Consider the following 17,980-nt stretch of genomic DNA (forward strand, 5'->3'; position numbering starts at 1 on the left):
ATGGCTCTCTCTCTCCTGGCACTCTCTCCCCAGGAAAAAATATATTTACAAAAGAAAAGATGTATCCTACTTACTTGTTATAGGAGAACGTAGCTACATGTCCAGTATAATTGTCACTGGCTCTCCTTCTCTCCGGGCTGCGTCTCTCCGCTATCCTCCTCGCCCTGTCTCTCTCCTGGCGCTCCCTTTCTATCTCCTGGCGGCTCTCTCTCTCCTGGCGCTCTCTCTCCCTCTCCTCGCGCTCCCTTTCTCGCTCTCTCTCCTCGCGTTCCCGTTCTTTCTCTTCGCGCTCGCGCCGCTCCCTTTCCGCTTGCTCTTTCGCCTCTTGCTTCTTTTTTGCTTGCTGCGAAAGATGGTTACAATTTGAGAATTATGATAAAATGTGAATTTGTATACACAAAGAAACTGAGGTATGTGAAAATCACAAGGTATAACTTTTTTTACCAATCACAATAGGCTAGATGACAAAATTTCAATTATTAGTCCGTCAGACAGATAATTAGAAAATATTACTCATATTTTTTATTTTCTTTCATAATTAAATAATAACAGTGCTACCACAGAATAATAATAAGTACTACGTACAGAAGTTTTTCTTCGCGAAGGTATTCAAAAAAATGTAGGGGAGAGGGGGGCAGCTTTGAACAATTTTCATACTTTATTAAATATCTTCCAAATTTGAACGATTTCATTAATTTTTTCTTCCTAGATAGAGGTCATGGTTATCACACAACAAAATAATGATGTTCTTCTTAATTATTCATGAACGCTTATTAAGATATTTAGATTTTTGCACAGACCTGTAAACGTTCAAAACTGCCCCGTAGTCGGGGCAGCCTTGAACACGCCTGGGGCAGTTTTGAATTAGTATTTTTTTCAATGAAATAAAACTGAATATTTATGAATGTGTATTTTTAAAATAATTAATAAACAAAATTTTAAATGATCAGTGTCATTTGGGATCAATTTAACATGTTTATTTTATTTTACATCACTCTGTACAAAGTAACACAAAACTTAGGGATATTATTAAAAAAAAAGTAAATATAAGATATATCAATTAACTAAATACTAATAAACTTTCTGTTTAATGACACATCAAAGACAAAACAGCATAATTTAAAAAATATCAATCAACTTTTAAAACTAGCTTTTGCCCGGACTTCACCCAGCTTGAAATTTTATCTGTCACAGTAAAGCAATCTGCTTATTTTTTATGTAAAAACCTTCTACGAAGTATTAGAAAACTTAAGGTTTCATAATACCACTTAAAAGAGAAAATTTATAAAGTTCAAAGGTGCCCCAACCATTTCGTTCAAAGCTGCCCCATGGGTATATTTCCAGAAAAAAACATAAGTTTAATAACGGAACATATTTTTATATCGCAATTTCTTATCAAATCTTCATTGAAACTATTTAAACTTCCATATAGTAAACAAACCACTCACTATTTTATAAAACTACGTCCACAAAATCCTTAGAACCAAAATAAAAAAGTGCGAAATTGGCAGTCAAAAACAAAAAACCACTTTTGCCGGTTAACCTACAGTTAGATATTAAAAATGAGATGTGACGGCTATGCGCATCAGTGCTGGCAATATAAATTATGATTTATACCATTGTAGCCTAAACCAGTGATTTTTAAATTCATTTGTTCTAAGCTGCCCCTGTCCAAAGCTGCCCCCCTCTCCCCTATGCTCAATGTCATCAACAATATGGTGTAATTTAGCTTGTCTTAAGAGTCGAGCACCGTTTTGTTGACATACGTCAGTGATCGGTACTGTCTTGATGCCATAGGGCTGACTGCTACAAGAAGCTACTGTGTCGCCATCTAGCGCACCACACTTGCATTCACTGCTCTTCGCGGCAACGCGCAGCTACATGCGGCCGCCAGTTATATAGTGTAAGAGCTAGCACCTAAATATTTTATAACACACATAACTGTGACAATTTATTTTACGTGGGCGAAGCCAAAAAGCTAGTAAGAAATAAAAATTCAATTCAGTAGGTATTTCAAACCAAATTTTATTACATAAACAAACATTATACTAATTTCATTATGGGCCCTTAGTATGTGAAAACTGCAATTGACGATATTTCGCACTGTTTTCAATATTATGTATTACAGAACGTATGTGTGATGGGATGATATTTTCGAAAACACGATTAGAAAAAAAAATTCTCGAAAAAAAAACATTTACCTCTGGATTTTTTTATAAAAGTTTAATATGACCGACCGTGTTTTACAATAAAATTCCTATAAAATCACAAAGGTATCATGTTTGCCTCTTTGATTTCCTGGCTGTTTTAGATTTCAAAAACCTAAATATATTAATTTATTAACTTTCTGATAAAAATGTGAATGGCTCTTACGATGTCCCCCCCTTAAATCAAAATGTCTTTATTTGGTCTATATGCCCATCATCACTACGTAATAATTATAAAAAAAAAACATACGGGTCGAATTGAGAACCTCCTCCTTTTTTTGAAGTCGGTTGAAAAAAGTCGCTTTCCTGTCTGTCTGTCCCTATGTATGCTTAGATCTTTAAAACTATGCATCAGATTTTGATACGGTATTTAGGGTTCCGTAGCCAAATGGCAAAAACGGAACCCTTATAGATTCGTCATATAGTCTGTCTGAACATAGAACGTTTTTGTGCACTTTTTAAAATGAGTTAACCAAGTATATGGTTATTAGACTTGCACACGTCCGTCCGTTTTTTGTAGGATTAATATAATTAAGTATAGCCTGACCAGGAACATAAAAACCCTCGCCATGTTGCGGAAAACTAATGGTACTAATTTCTTTTAATGGCAACAGTAACTGAAAACTTCATTGATATGTCACCTTGCATGTCAGTCTATTGCTGTCAGAGTGTAAACAAACTTTATTTTAAATGAGCGCAATGGACATGGCGCACAATTTTTGTTGAAGATGCCAATAAAAACTACAAAAAATTAGAATGAATACTGTATTTTTACTTTTTTGATATCTTTCAAAATGACTGAAATATTCAAGCTCAAAGTGCGCTCTTCCGCTTGGAGCGATTTTCCGCGCGGATTTTGAAAATGTGACGTAGTAACATGAAAAGCTGCATGTAAGATATTATCTGTGTACAATGGTTAGAATGGTTAGTAGGGGAGCCGAAGCGGGGATTTCGGGACTTACTAAAGAGTGGCAGACTAACATACAAGGAAATACTTTGTACCTGGTTGAGTACCTCTAAGTATGAATTTTTGATATAAAACGGCATTAGTTCTTATGCCTCTCACCCAAAAAATACCTCAATTAAGCCCAAATTTGAGACACGCAGTCAAACGTTGAGTGACGACGGAAACTAGCCTAGATGGAGGACATATGAGAACTTCTGCTTCTTCATTGATGAAAACTTATCATTTACCATACCTTATCATTTTGTATTTCATTTTCATGTCACTTTTTTTTCGCTAACTGTTTAAACAAAACGTCGATTTTTTTTAAATCTCAGGTCTTTTGAACGCACTTCTGAACGATGTCTGGTTTTAATTTCACCCTGTTTCTGCTGTAGACTACCTCCAGGGTTACACAAACAGTTATAAAGCATGGGATTCTTTGGGTTCTCGCCTTCACTGCTTTTAACGCTACTACTACTAGGTCTCCCTGTCCGTGAGAGGGCAACTACTTTTATTTTTGATTTTTTACACTTAAAACGTCATTGTACCTATTGTTCACGCAGAACTAATTAAAGAAATACATTATTTAGTTTAGAGAATTTATTGTACTTTAGACAATTATATTACATTGAAATTGGAGTTAACGTGCCGGCCGGCAAGCCGGTTCGGTGGCTGATATAGATGACCTACGCTGAACTGTCCCACCAAACTCAATGACAGGGGGGCGCTACCATCATTCAATTAGATGGTTTCCAACATGGCAAAATCGGAACCAGCGATCCGGTATTGACAGTGGCGCCCCACTGTCAATGTCATGGATAGGACACAGTATTTTGGAACTATAGGCGAGAGGGGGATACAGTGAATGGAAGAGTGAACGCGCGCGCAGACCGAATGAGATCGACCGATAGTGATGTGTAGCTGTCTGTCATAGACACCTATCATTTAATGAAAAGATGAACTAAAATTTTTCATCGCGACTAAAATATGCTTTGGCGCGTAGCCGCACCAATGCAGCGTGACAACTGCAGTTCGGACTTCATTATGCGTCCACTACACATACAATAAAATTCGAACTATCGCATATTTTTTCTTTCTAATTCTAATTCAGTAAAAAATGTTTTTGAGACCTTCATTCAAAATTCAAAAGTTATTATCATATGACAGAACTTATGATCAGACTATTTACATTGAATAAAATATTTTTCTTTTTATTATCAAGCTTAGCAACCTAATGTTACTATGACACCCGAGTTAATCCACATTCAGCACCATAGCCTCCCCTTCTACAAGCCCCTCTACAAATGTCAAAATGTCACTTAACCCTTTTAGCACCAGTTTTTTTTTGTTTTTGAGAAGATGTAGGTATCCAAATTTTTATTTCAGTTAAATTATAGTCCAGTCGTTTGGTACAAATTAACGTGGTTACCTGGAGAGTGTTCTGGGAGTTTTGAAAATTGGTGTTTAAATAGATTTCGCTATGCTCTCTGTTAGCCTGTTAGTTAAGTGTGATTGCCGCGCTCGTTGAGAAATTGGAAAAATGCTGCATTAGAGAAAGTTTTGATAATTTTACATTCTTTCCTATTTCGTCGTTACAGCCAAATTACGTCCACTGCTGGACAAAGGCGAGAGGCCTTTGGGTTTTCCATAGGTTTTTTACAATGAACAGTCCTGTGCTGCCCGCATTCAGGTTCTTCCCGCGACCTTTACCAGATCGTCGGTCCACCTAGTAGGAGGCCTACCCACGCTACTTCTTCCAGCCCGTGGTCGCCACTCAAGAAAATTTTTCTGCCCCAATGGCCATCGTATCTACGAGCTATGTGTCCCGCCCACTGCCACTTCATTTTAGCAATTCTGCGTCCTGCGGATCTCCTCATTTCTGATTTGATCACGCAGGGAAACCCCGAGCATAGCCCGCTCTATCGCCCTTTGGGTGACCTTGAGCCTTCTTATGAGGCCCATAGTAAGCGACCACGTTTCAGATCCTTAAACTTTCCTATTTATTTCACGACTAGCTTATGTCTGCGGCCTCACCCGCGTGAAATTCAGTGTCACAGATCGGCATAAATTATAGCCTATATGGTAATCTGGGTTACAAACAATAATATTGTACAGTTTCAACAAAATCCGTTGAGTACTTTTTGCGTGAAAGAGTAACAAACCTAAGACAAGAATCTTCCTAGTTCAGGTATCAACCCACCAACGTCCAACATTCTTACTTTTTATTTTTCCTGATTATTTGTTATTATAAATATCATAATATTATCTGTTATGTTGGTGAGAAATAAACATGACTTTACTTTACTTTAAACATCCAGACATCCAAACTTTCGCATCCGCGACTTCGTACGCGTGGACCTCGTTTTACTCCATTAGGGGTGGAGTTTCGTATAATCCGCTCTTAGCATCTATAGCGCATACATAAATGTAAAAATGGCTTAATAGTGCACAAAATTGGCAATAGGTGGCATAATAATGGTTACTTTTGGGTTTGAAATGTGATTGAACGATGACAACTAACAACAGTTGTCAGTTGGGTAAAATTTTATTTTATTTGGAAAAAGACAAAAAGTGGTAAATGGGTTAACGTGCGGGGGCTGAAAAATCATGTTGTGACGTCACGCGCGAATATTGGAAATTTTTGAAAATTTAAAAAGGTGCGTAAACTTCTCGAGGCTCTATCTTCGGTAATACTGGATGGATTGAGGTGAAATAAAGACTAGTGTAATGTATGTGATCTAAACTTTAAATTAAATCATAATTTAACTTAATATTACAACTTATGCGTGTTGTCCATTGATTTTGTGAATTAAATTGCTAAAATCTTTTTATAGTCGTGAAAGAAGGTCACAATGTGTTAAAGTATTTGTCGAAGAGAAATACTAAGGGTTCGGACAATATTTTCATTGAATAATGTTTCTGACAAAGGTTGTCAAATTGACTGACATGTTTATCGTATAGTACAGTCCACTATGAAAATTAGCTGTGGTTTGTTTCAACTACCTATTTTTTTTTGTCACTTTCTAAGTGTTGAATTTTATGGAATTGGGAAAGAAGTACCGAGTTTGAAGCGTTCATGAGCAGACATTGCAGTTGAAGATTCAAGTTCTGAATTTGATTATTGATGAATAATAAAATAAATCCTACTAGCTCGATTGATGGTTTCATTTAATTTATTTAAACCAGGTTACCTATAATAATATTTTTTCGTTAATTAATGAAAATATCAAATTAGCCCGTAATCCTAAATCCTGATACATAAAGTTAGCCTATTAATTTAACACAGGTACGACTGTACTCAGTGTTGCACTATCAAATGCAATTGACGCGCCTCTATGCCAGGGTTTTTATGTTCCTGGTCAGGCTATAACATTTATTTTTTGCATTCGGCTCTTGGTCTAACGCAAACGAAACACGAACAACTAATGAACTAACAATGAACAAAGTTGATAAATTAGTAATATGTAAATAAGTAATGAATTTGTTTTACGAGCTGTCCCGGCGTACTTCGTACCGCAAATTAATATAAAGTTGTTTAAGTGATTTATAAAATCGCAATATTAATTTTTGAAAGTAGGGTCATTGTGCTGGTTTTCTATCTAACTTCGGTTTTCGTCCATTTCACTGAGCTGCCATAAACACATGCGTAAAATTTGAATACAAAGTATTGTATTCACAGAAGGCAGTAGCCATCCCGCGCTAGTTTTGTTGCAATCTATAATGCCTAAGCAACAGTTCTACCTAAATGAAAATGTAATTTAAAAAGTAGCGAGTTCCAAAAAATTACGTTTATGCGCGGCCATACACCGGTCACCGGAACATTGCAGAAATCATCGCGCTAGAAAAAAAACGTGCTGACAGGAAAAGTTTTTGGCACGTATGTCTAATTGATAGCATTATAAACACAATTTTAAGTGTTTATTAAACTTCTTCATACAAAATTAAATCTTAGATGACTAAGGGTCATTTTTTTAAGCATAGCTCAGGTCATATAGCAGGCAAATCAACTCGGAAAGGGATCAACAACGTTTTCCTGGCCTCGGTGGATGGATGAAGTGTGAGAGGTTTCTTCAGAAATAATTATAGATGTTCGGTTTCCAAATTATATTGCAGATAACCAATATGTACAGAGGTTGGTGTGCGACTGACTGAACATTGTTCAACATTTCTATGTGACACATTTAGTACAAGAAAGAATAAAGAAAATCTGATACTATGTTTTGTTTTACATTTCAATTTGGAGTTGGTGCCGAGTGCAAAAGTAAATGATGTAATATTGTGACTAATTACAAGTAGGCACAAACGTATCGCCTTTTGTGGCATGGAGGTAATAGTGGAGAGGAAATATAGATCTATACAAAAATTCGACAAATTAATGACAAACAGCTGTTTATCTCTTTCTAACTTACCCCTGGTGATGTATAAAAAAAGAAATAGATAATGTTTGGTCAGTACTCATTCTGGCAACATTTTCATGTGACATCACTAACTACCTGACTTGTGCCGAGTAGGTACCTACATACAAGATTTAAGAAAACAACATATTTATAGGCAATCAGCTGACAACTACACGCACACACACACACACACAAATACCTGTCAGCTGATTACCTATATTGCGGCCATGTTGTTTTCTTAAATCGTGTATGTATTTATAATGCGTGTAAATGTGTGCGTAATGTACCGAGTACGTTTATTTTAAAGTTACGCCAAGTCCATGAGACATTGATATACGTCAGTGTTTTGCGAGCTGTCATTGCCCTTCGCGCACTGTCATCATCGGCGAGGCAAGGCGTTTACGTTACGGTGCGGATTGTGTGTGCGTTGCAGTATGGACTTTAGTTGACTGCCTTTATGAGCACTCGAACGACATAAAATAATATGATACATTTATGTAAGGGTATTTTAAGATCACAAAGTTGGCAACTCCGATAGTTGGACGAAAACCAGAGCAAAGACCCTATCCTGTTTGACACCTATAATAATTGACAATAGCTGGCTCGGCGAACTTCGGCAAACTAATGTGTGACGTGAAGTGCCAAATCGCGGAAAATGTCGGAAGAAATACATGAATTTGCATGAATTATCATGAATAACAATAACCACTTATTTACCTCTCAGTGTCTTCAGGCAACTTAAAAAAAGTACATTGTGTGTTTTTATTATTATTTAGGCAGTTAAATACTGCACAGTATTTTTTATACAGTATTTTTTTATTTTTTTCCATAATACAAGAGTACGCGTGCGTGTGTCAATGCTCGCTCGTATCTCGTATGTGACGCCTTGTCGAATCGCCTCCTGTAGGTGGGCTATCGTGCGTGTTTTGTTTTCGATGTGAACTCGCGGAGATGAACAGGCCTGTGGGTCTAGTCAAAATGCCATCGCAAACCAATAGGAAGTTTTCACTAATGTCAGTCGCCGCGTCACCAGTAATTCGATTCGATCGGAAAATGGCAGCCAAAATGCACATTGAACCACCAACGACGCGCCGATATAAAAGTTCATTCAAAATCGAATAAAAGTTAAAAAATGTCTATGACTTTGCGATTGTTTTTACTTTTTTTAGCTTTTTTTTTTAAAATTAGTTTCTTCCTTCTTTCTGCTCTCTGTTTACGTCTATGCTTCGCTGTCAAATTAGCTGTCAAAACGACATCGCGATACGGATTTGTCAAAACAGCCTTAGGGTGGGTTGCACCATCTTAGTTTAACTTTGACAAACGTCTAAAGTCTGTCAAACTCCATACAAAAAACACCGGTTAACGTCATAGTTACGGTCAAAGTTAGGTGGTGCAACTCACCCTATTGGTTTTCGATATAATCGAAGCTTATCACCGGGGTTTAAGTAATCGCAATGAAAATGGCGGGTGTTGCGATTCGATTCGATTTTGATTGAGTCTTAAATGCATGTTGGCTAAGCCTTTGTATGGGAAATTTCAATCCAGTCTTTCGATTATCGATAGGTAGGGCTTTGCGATTCGATTTTTTGCCGTTTGACTAAGCCTTTTTTGTTATCGACCTCTTTTGCGATTTGTTTGTTTGTTTGCGACTGGTTTGCGATGGGTTTGCGATTTTAAAGTGCGTTTTGACTAGACCCACTGGTGCTACATCAAGTTCAAATGGCGCGATACGTCACGCTTGAGTAGAATTTTTACTCAAAATTGACGTCACGCGACATTTCAACTCAATATAATACTGTAATTATTCGAATTATCTGTCTTACGGACTAAATAAAATTTCGATTTCATTACCCAGTCATCATCCCTATTGGTGAGTAATTTTTGTTTTGTTGCATGTTGACCAGCTAATTATTACGGACCCTGGCAACTCAGACAGAAGCTCATCAGCTCGGTCCACAGCTGAACGTAAGATCCCAAGGAGCGTCACAGAACACAATCTCTGCTTTTTCCAATGCAGCCACTGCTAGCTACACTTTTAAATTCGTCGATCCATTCAGACGTTAATTCCGTTTATACGAAATTGCTACTTTTAACTTAAGCTAGCCCCTTTTAACTTTCTAACTCACCTGATCCAAATACTCTCTGAACTGCTGCTGGCGGATCCTGCGCAGAGTGTGGTAGCAGAAGCGCTAGCTTTTGTCAGAGAACTTACAGGTACTACTAAATTTAGCATCACTGGTAGCTGGGTCTAGGTTTGGCACGTTACTACTCCACACGTTGGCCAGAAGGGTTAGGGAGGCCGCATATTAGTTCCTTAGTCGCCTCTTATAACGTCCATGGGAAGAGTGGGGCTAATGTAACCCTGTCAAACTTTCCCAGCTCTTGACTTTAGGCTCACCTGATCCAAATTCTTCAAGTAGCTACTGCTGCCGGTACGCCAGCGTCCCCAAGCTTCCCTGTTGAAGTTTCCAGCTTCTCTAGTGTGTGCATTGATCCATTGAGAGAGACAAAGAAGTAAGAAGAAGAAGTAAGTGACAGTGATGGTAGTGGCAACGGCATTTAAACGTAAGCTAGCCCTTGACTTTAGCTCACCTGGTCCATAAAATATAGTCTCTGTTTGGCTGCTGACATATCTTCCGAAACGTGTAGCAAAAGTACTAGCTTTTGTCAGAGAACTTACAGTGGTGGGAACCGTCTCCAAGCTTCTCCATTGTGCTAAAAAACATACGTGTTTGCTTGCTCATCTGGTCCAGATACTCTCTGTACTGCTGCTGGCATATCTTCTGAAGGGTGTGGCAGCGACGCTTATATTTGTCAAAGAACTTACAGTGGTGGGAACTATCAACAAGCTTCCTTGCCGTGGAAAATAAGTTGGCTTTTGTTTTCTTCTCCAGCTCACCGGGTTCAGGTACTCCCGGTACTGCTGCTGGCGGAGCCTGCGCAGCGTGTGGCGGCGGCGCTCGTATATTGATTCATCAACAGACTATGGTCACACACAGACTATCAGTAGTGGACAGACATCGTCTATTTTAAGCCCTCGTCTTTTAGCTCAGAAGAATAGTCCCCTTAAACTTATGCTAGTTCTTTTGTCTCACCTGGTCCAGATACTCCCGGTACTGCTGCTGGCGGATCCTGCGCAGCGTGTGGCGGCGGCGCTCGTACTCGCCGAGCCCGAGCAGCGCGTCGCCCGGCGCGCGCTCCCGCGCCAGCAGCGGGTTGTTGGGCGAGTACTCGCCTGCCTTCAGCATCACTGGCAGACCCAGGTATCGCTGTAAGCAATAAAAATGCTTCACATCTTCTCTGCCCATAATACAATGCCCATTATACAACAAAGTAAACTATATAAATGAGAGACAGCGTCTAAAGAATGAGCTTGACATATGTTCCACAATGTTAGAGAATAGTGTACTGAAATATGAACATGATGTCGAAAACCTAGAATATAAATTATGTAATCTTAAGAAATCTTTGAACACAATGTCTGAACGGTATCAATGTACAAAAAAAGAGTGTGATGAACATTTCCAGGCTTTGAAAAAATTTATATCTAATTGCAACTGTCAAAATTCTATCCTATTGGATGAATCTTGTACAGATAGTTTTCAGTCTGGTTGTGAGTCACCACCTACTCTAAACACCCTAAACAAAGACTACTGTCCTAGGATATCACACACATTTACCAGCGGCTCCCCAACTAAAAATATTGAAAAAACCAACATAGTAATGTTCAGTGATGAGTTAGGCAAAAATATGGGCCAACTTATTAATAGTTACTTGGGACAAAGTGTAATCAACCATTGTTTACCGGGTGCTTCCTATTTACAAATTATGAGAAAAATAACAAATTACTCGTTCTCAATAAATACCACATTAGTAATTTTAATAGGAAATAGGGGCAATGTAGGCAAAAAAGACCTACTAAATATTTTTGATAGCTTATGTTTACTTAATGTAGATAAAATAATTTTGTTCACATTCCCCTACAGTAGAAGCTTGCCACAGGAGGAAAATAATTTAAGATATAAATTGAATTTGACATTGAATACACTGACATATAATCAATGCAAATTCCATGTAATTGACATTAACAATTATTTAAAAAATAAATGTTTATTGACAATAGATAAATATAATTATCTAAATAAATATTGTAAAAGACGAATAGCGAATTCGCTATCATATTTTATTAAATATTTAGCCATTAATTTGGCTAGCCAAACTGCTTTTATTGAGCAGAACATGGATGTTCGACCCTTGGAATCTGTTCCAAATCATAATTTAAATTACATCGTAAGACAATAGAGGATAACTCTGGCATACAAAATTCGGGTACAAAGAAATTTAACGGTTTTAATTTAGTGCATCAAAATGTACAAGGCTTCTCCGGCAAAGACTTGGAAATTGAGTTATTTATCCAAGAATTGAATATTCATGTCTTATGTTTAACGGAACATTGGCTCAGGCAATATGAACTAATGCTGAGCATTAATAATTATAAGCTTATTAGTTCATTCACTAGAGAGTTAGCTATTCGTGGAGGGTCACTAATATTAATCAATGATAAATTAAAATGTAAAGAGCGTAAAGATATTGTATCTCTCTCTGTCGAGCGAACTATTGAGCTGTCATGTGCAGAACTGGACGACTATGTTATTGTATGTGTATATAGACCCCCATCTAGTAACTATGAATTATTTGAAACCACAATGGAAGAGGTACTTAGAAGAGTGTGTAATAGTTCAAAGAAAGTAGTTGTATGTGGAGACTTTAATATTAATATAATAGAAGATTCCTCTCTTTCAATACGGTTTTTAAATTTATTCAAATCTTTTAACTTGTTAAATCTTTTCTCTGAACCAACTAGGGTGACTCCAACATCAGCTACTTGCTTAGACAATATATTCTGTAACTGCTTAGTGCTAGAGAAATCAATAATAAATTTTGTTAATTCTGATCATTGCGGTCAAATAGTGTCATTTCAACACCATTTTGTGCCATCGAGCAAGGAAATAGAATATAGACCAGTCACTGCATCCCAGAAAGACAAATTTAAATCTCAAATATCTAATAAGGTCCCACTTTTGCATTATTTTAACTGTAGTATAAATATTTTATATGAGCAATTATTTGAATTAATTAAAAATGAGTTCAATAAAACTTTTCCTAAGAAAACAATTATTATTAAAAACAATAAAACTAAATTCAGTGACTGGGCTACAGTAGGTATTTATATTAGTAGGAAAAAAATGTTTGAATTATATGGTAGAAAAGCCTATAGTAGCGACCCGGACTTTATAGAATATGTAAAAAAATACTCAAAAGTTTTTAAACAAGTTTGTACCATGGCAAAATCTATTTACATACGTGACAAAATTAAAAACTCTGGCAACAAAATTAAAGCTACTTGGAATTGTATTAATAAAGAAACTTGTAGAATTATATCTCGGGATGACACATTCGCATTAAAAATTGATAATAAGTATATTAAATGCAATGATAAGGTAGCAAACGCATTCGAAGGTTACTTCTCAAATGTACCAATCATAACAACAAGCAATCTTAATTCATGTTCATATCAGGCAATGTCTCTTCTCGAGGGTTGTGTTGATGTTTGCAATAGCCCATTAAAATTTAGACAAATAGAACCCATAGTTATTATAAAAACTTTCAAAGAACTAAATATAAAAAAGACAGAGGATATATGGGGCATATCAACAGACATAATAAAACCCATCATTCCTCTTATAGCTCCCCATTTAGCTCATATCTTTAATGAATGTATTAACGAAGGTCAGTTCCCTACCCTGATGAAACATAGTAAAATCATACCATTATTTAAAGCAGGAGACAAAAGTGACCCATCCAACTTTAGACCTATATCGATACTACCTGCGCTCAGTAAAATATTTGAAAAAATTATTTTCAATCAACTACTGTCTCATTTTAACTTAAATAAACTGTTTCATGAAAAACAATATGGGTTCACAAAAGGGAAAAGTACGACCGATGCAGGGATTGCTCTTATCAAACACATTTTCGATGCTTGGCAGGAGAAAAAGGATGCTATTGGTGTATTTTGTGACTTATCGAAGGCGTTTGACTGTGTTGATCATCAAACTCTGTTATTTAAGCTAGAACATTATGGCGTATCAGGCAAGGCCTTAAGCCTATTACACTCTTACCTCTCAGACAGATTACAAAAAGTAAATATTCACGGAACTAACTCTTCGGGCGCCCCCCTAAAAATGGGAGTGCCCCAAGGCTCAATACTGGGACCATTGCTCTTTCTGATTTATATAAATGATCTACCTTTTTATTCAAAGGACCTTTGTGAGATAGTATTATTTGCTGATGACACTTCTTTAATTTTTAAAACTGACAGGCGTCAGGAAATATTTGACGACGTGAATAATGCTCTTTCCAAAGTATTAGACTGGTTTACAACTAATAATTTGCTATTAAACGCAAAAAAAACTAAATGTTTAAAATTCACTATGCCTAATGTCAAACAAGTTAATACTAATATTACAGTAAATAATGAACGCATTGAACTGATAAACTCTACTGTCTTTCTAGGTATTACCCTAGACTGTAAATTACAATGGGGCCCCCATATTGCTGCCTTGGCGGGAAGACTTAGTTCAGCTGCCTTTGCGGTGAGAAAGATCAGAAACTTGACTGATGTTGAAACAGCAAGGCTTGTATATTTTAGTTATTTTCATAGTATTATGTCTTATGGTCTTTTACTGTGGGGCTCAGCAGCAGACATAGAATCAATTTTCATTTTACAGAAAAGAGCTGTTCGGGCAATATACGGTCTTAAACCACGTGACTCGCTTAGAGAAGTTTTTAAAGAAATCAATATATTGACTGTGGCTTCGCAATACATATTTGATAACATTATGTATGTCCGTAAACATATACATTTATTTACTAAGAAAAGTGACGTCCACTCATTTAACACGAGACATAAGAATAAACTTGCTGTTCCATCATTTAGGTTGCATAAGATAGGTAATTCATTCTTGGGGAAATGTATTACCATATTTAACAAAATACCACACAACCTTGTCGAATTGCCAATAAACAAATTTAAGATACATATAAAAAATACCCTTATGTCCAAAGGGTACTACAAGGTTCGAGACTATATTGATGACAAGGATGCGTGGTCAGTTCAGTCTGCACATATTTGATGTACTTAAATTTGACTATTCTTACCGTTAGATAATTCCTGGCAATAAGTGGTGACTGAGTTTGTTCCGGCGTTTCTTCTCAGCACTTGCCATATGTTTGTATCGAAGCGCTGGTAGGGCCCAAAAGATAAGGAGACATGTAAAGTGCCCCATAAGGGCTACCTTTTCTTTTTTTATTATTTTCTATTGACGTTCATAAGTGCCACTTGTGGTCTAAACTGAATAAATATTTTTTGATTTTGATTGATTTTGATTTTGAATAGAAAGGTAACACGACCAAACCCATTTATTTTTTACCCTATTATTGAATATCGATGTGGGAAACTCGACTAGAAGACCTGTATGAGAGATTGTCAGTGTCTCCTCATCCGAACCATGAAGCTGTAAGTACGGCATCATTGTAAGGACAAGGATCAGTTGTTGTACAAATAGCAGAAAGAATTAACTTTCGGATATAGAAGCTGACGGCGAATTGCACTCTAAAGACGAATAGCTGTTTAAATGCTTTTCAGACAGTCGGAAAATACATACAACGCAGCTCGAAAACCTACAATAGACTGCACGAAAAGAATATGATGGATATCACAGCGTGAACATAAAAATAAAACGAATACATAATAAATGATACACTTTTTTGGTAACTACACTCGCGAGCAAAAGTATGGAATCACTTACATGAAGTTGTTTCCACGCGAACTTGTGTACTAACGAATTTGTTAGGAACAAAAAAAGTGGCACCATTTTAAAGATTAAACTTTTATCTTTAAATTGATACCAAATTCATTTAAATCACACCAGTATTTAAAAAGATATCCCGGCTGATGTGAAGAAGTAACGAAAAAGACATGTATGAACTGTTTGATACGTCGCGAGTTGCGGCCTATTTACCCCCTATAAAAGCACGCGTTTTCGGATTTTTGCTTTCACACGTTGATTCATACACATCTCCGCTTCTTTTGACACTTTGCCTGGGATTCTACACCTTCAGAAGCAGCACAAATCGTTGCACTATTGCAAGAAGGGCTCAGCCAGCGAGCTGTGGCACGTCAGCGCCACATAAGCCAGTCCTGGGTTTCGAAAGTTTTAAGACGCTTTCGGGAGACTGGTGGCTTTATCCCGAGACCAAGTTCTGAACAGCGCCGGCGCACATCGCAGAGGGAAGACCGTTTTTTCATGTCAACCTCTCTATGAAATCGTCATTTGACTGGAATCGACGTCCAGTAAGAGCTCAGAAATGTTCGTAGGATAGCTGTTAGCGAGTAGACAGTTTGTCTAAGACATAAGCAATAGAATTTAACTCCAAAAAGGCCTGCCACAGGCTCGAAACTGACGGCAGGTCACCGATAAGCACGCTTTCAATTTGCTCGTACACATCTCGATGTTAAGTCGAGCAAGCCACCCCCATAAGCCACTGTTTCAGCGAACCAGCACTCCACAAATCGCTCCTCAGGCCGCCTATAAACCCGACCTCTTCGACTGCTGCCCTGCAAACACAGTTTGCATTCATCGGAGAACAGAACTCGCCTCCATTACTCGCCTTCCCATCGAGATGTGTACGAGCAAATTGAAAGGGTGCTTATCGGTGACCTGCCGTCAGTTTCGAGCCTGTGGCAGGCCTTTTTGGAGTCAAATTCTATTGCTTATATCTTAGACGAACTGTCCACTCGCTAACAGCTATCTTACGAACATTTCTGAGCTCTTGATGGACATCGATTCCAGTCAAATGACGATTTCATAGAGAGGTTGACATGAAAAAACGGTCTTCCCTCTGCGATGTGCACCGGCGCTGTTCAGAACTTGGTCTCGGGATAAAGCCACCAGTCTCCCGAAAGCGTCTTAAAACTTTCGAAACCCAGGACTGGCTTATGTGGCGCTGACGTGCCACAGCTCGCTGGCTGAGCCCTTCTTGCAATAGTGCAACGATTTGTGCTGCTTCTGAAGGTGTAGAATCCCAGGCAAAGTGTCAAAAGAAGCGGAGATGTGTATGAATCAACGTGTGAAAGCAAAAATCCGAAAACGCGTGCTTTTATAGGGGCTAAATAGGCCGCAACTCGCGACGTATCAAACAGTTCATACATGTCTTTTTCGTTACTTCTTCACATCAGCCGGGATATCTTTTTAAATACTGGTGTGATTTAAATGAATTTGGTATCAATTTAAAGATAAAAGTTTAATCTTTAAAATGGTGCCACTTTTTTTGTTACTAACAAATTCGTTAGTACACAAGTTCGCGTGGAAACAACTTCATGTAAGTGATTCCATAGTTTTGCTCGCAAGTGTATAAAGAATCTCTGTTGACGTGATTTACTGAAATGGTGAAAATGACGTCACTGAAAGGGTGACGATGGTTCCACTGAAAATTCGGTGGCAAAGAGTAAAAGAAAAACTTTATGGGTAAACAAATCACTCGTAATAGGCTCTAGTCGACCCGCATAACTGAAAAAATGCTATTTGTATTTAGATTGGCCTTATTAAACATTTGAGGAAGGCTTTGGAGTTTAATAGGTTGAATATTTACTACAAGTATCTACCACAAGAGGTAAAGTCCTAAGACGCGGCTTCTACATTAACGGAGAGCAAAGGAGAGCAAAGGGGTGAAAAGGAGAGTAAAGGGGAGAAAAGGAGACGAAAAGAGACGTGTTTTGAATAACCATTCGGTTTGGTAGAAACCGGGCTTAGTTAGTAAATCAAAACGGTCTATTAAAAAGCAAATTAAAACTGTTTTTATTACAACATCGTATAAAGTATAAATAATCGTGAACATTCGAGAACATACAATAATAAATTCGCATGTCAATTAGACAAAGACTAATTACATAATAACAATTAATGTCACACAATATTTATTCTTTATTCATTCGAGCGCTATTTTTACCCGACTGCGCCAGAAGGAGTGTTATGTTTTTACTTTTTTTGACAAGGAGGTACGAGTAATTCTTTGACAGGGTGGTGTGTGGGACTCCCGACGCCCTGAAAAGGGCGCTGCTACGCACACACTGACATTTAGCGTGGATTAGCGGGGTGTTGCGCCGTATTTTGTCAGTGTGTGCGTGCGCGCCGCATACGTATTGGCGCGCTCACATATAAACCGCGCTCGGTGCGTTTCTATGAAGATGACCTACTCATTTGTATTTACTCTGCTTCTGGCGGATATATTTTTACTTGCTATTGTTTTAGAATCGCTGTGGAACAACGAGAAATCGTATTGTGGGTCAGAGACCGCGTCGAAAGCAG

The 17,980-nt window shown here is 37.7% G+C and overlaps 1 protein-coding gene across 1 annotated transcript in view; it reads right to left on the minus strand.

Moving 5' to 3' along the window:
- Positions 1 to 17,980, minus strand: part of LOC135083481 (histone-lysine N-methyltransferase, H3 lysine-79 specific-like) — a 56,736-nt gene that overhangs the window by 10,330 nt on the left and 28,426 nt on the right. The window contains exons 3-4 of the mRNA XM_063978219.1: positions 10,646 to 10,819; positions 75 to 343 (exon numbers count right to left, since the gene is read on the minus strand). Coding sequence (XP_063834289.1) covers positions 75 to 343; positions 10,646 to 10,798 — 422 coding nt within the window. The 5' untranslated portion in view covers positions 10,799 to 10,819. The remainder of the gene's footprint in view (positions 1 to 74; positions 344 to 10,645; positions 10,820 to 17,980) is intronic.

The sequence above is a fragment of the Ostrinia nubilalis genome, chromosome 23 (assembly GCF_963855985.1).
Source record: "Ostrinia nubilalis chromosome 23, ilOstNubi1.1, whole genome shotgun sequence".
In the NCBI taxonomy this organism is placed as follows: domain Eukaryota; kingdom Metazoa; phylum Arthropoda; class Insecta; order Lepidoptera; family Crambidae; genus Ostrinia; species Ostrinia nubilalis.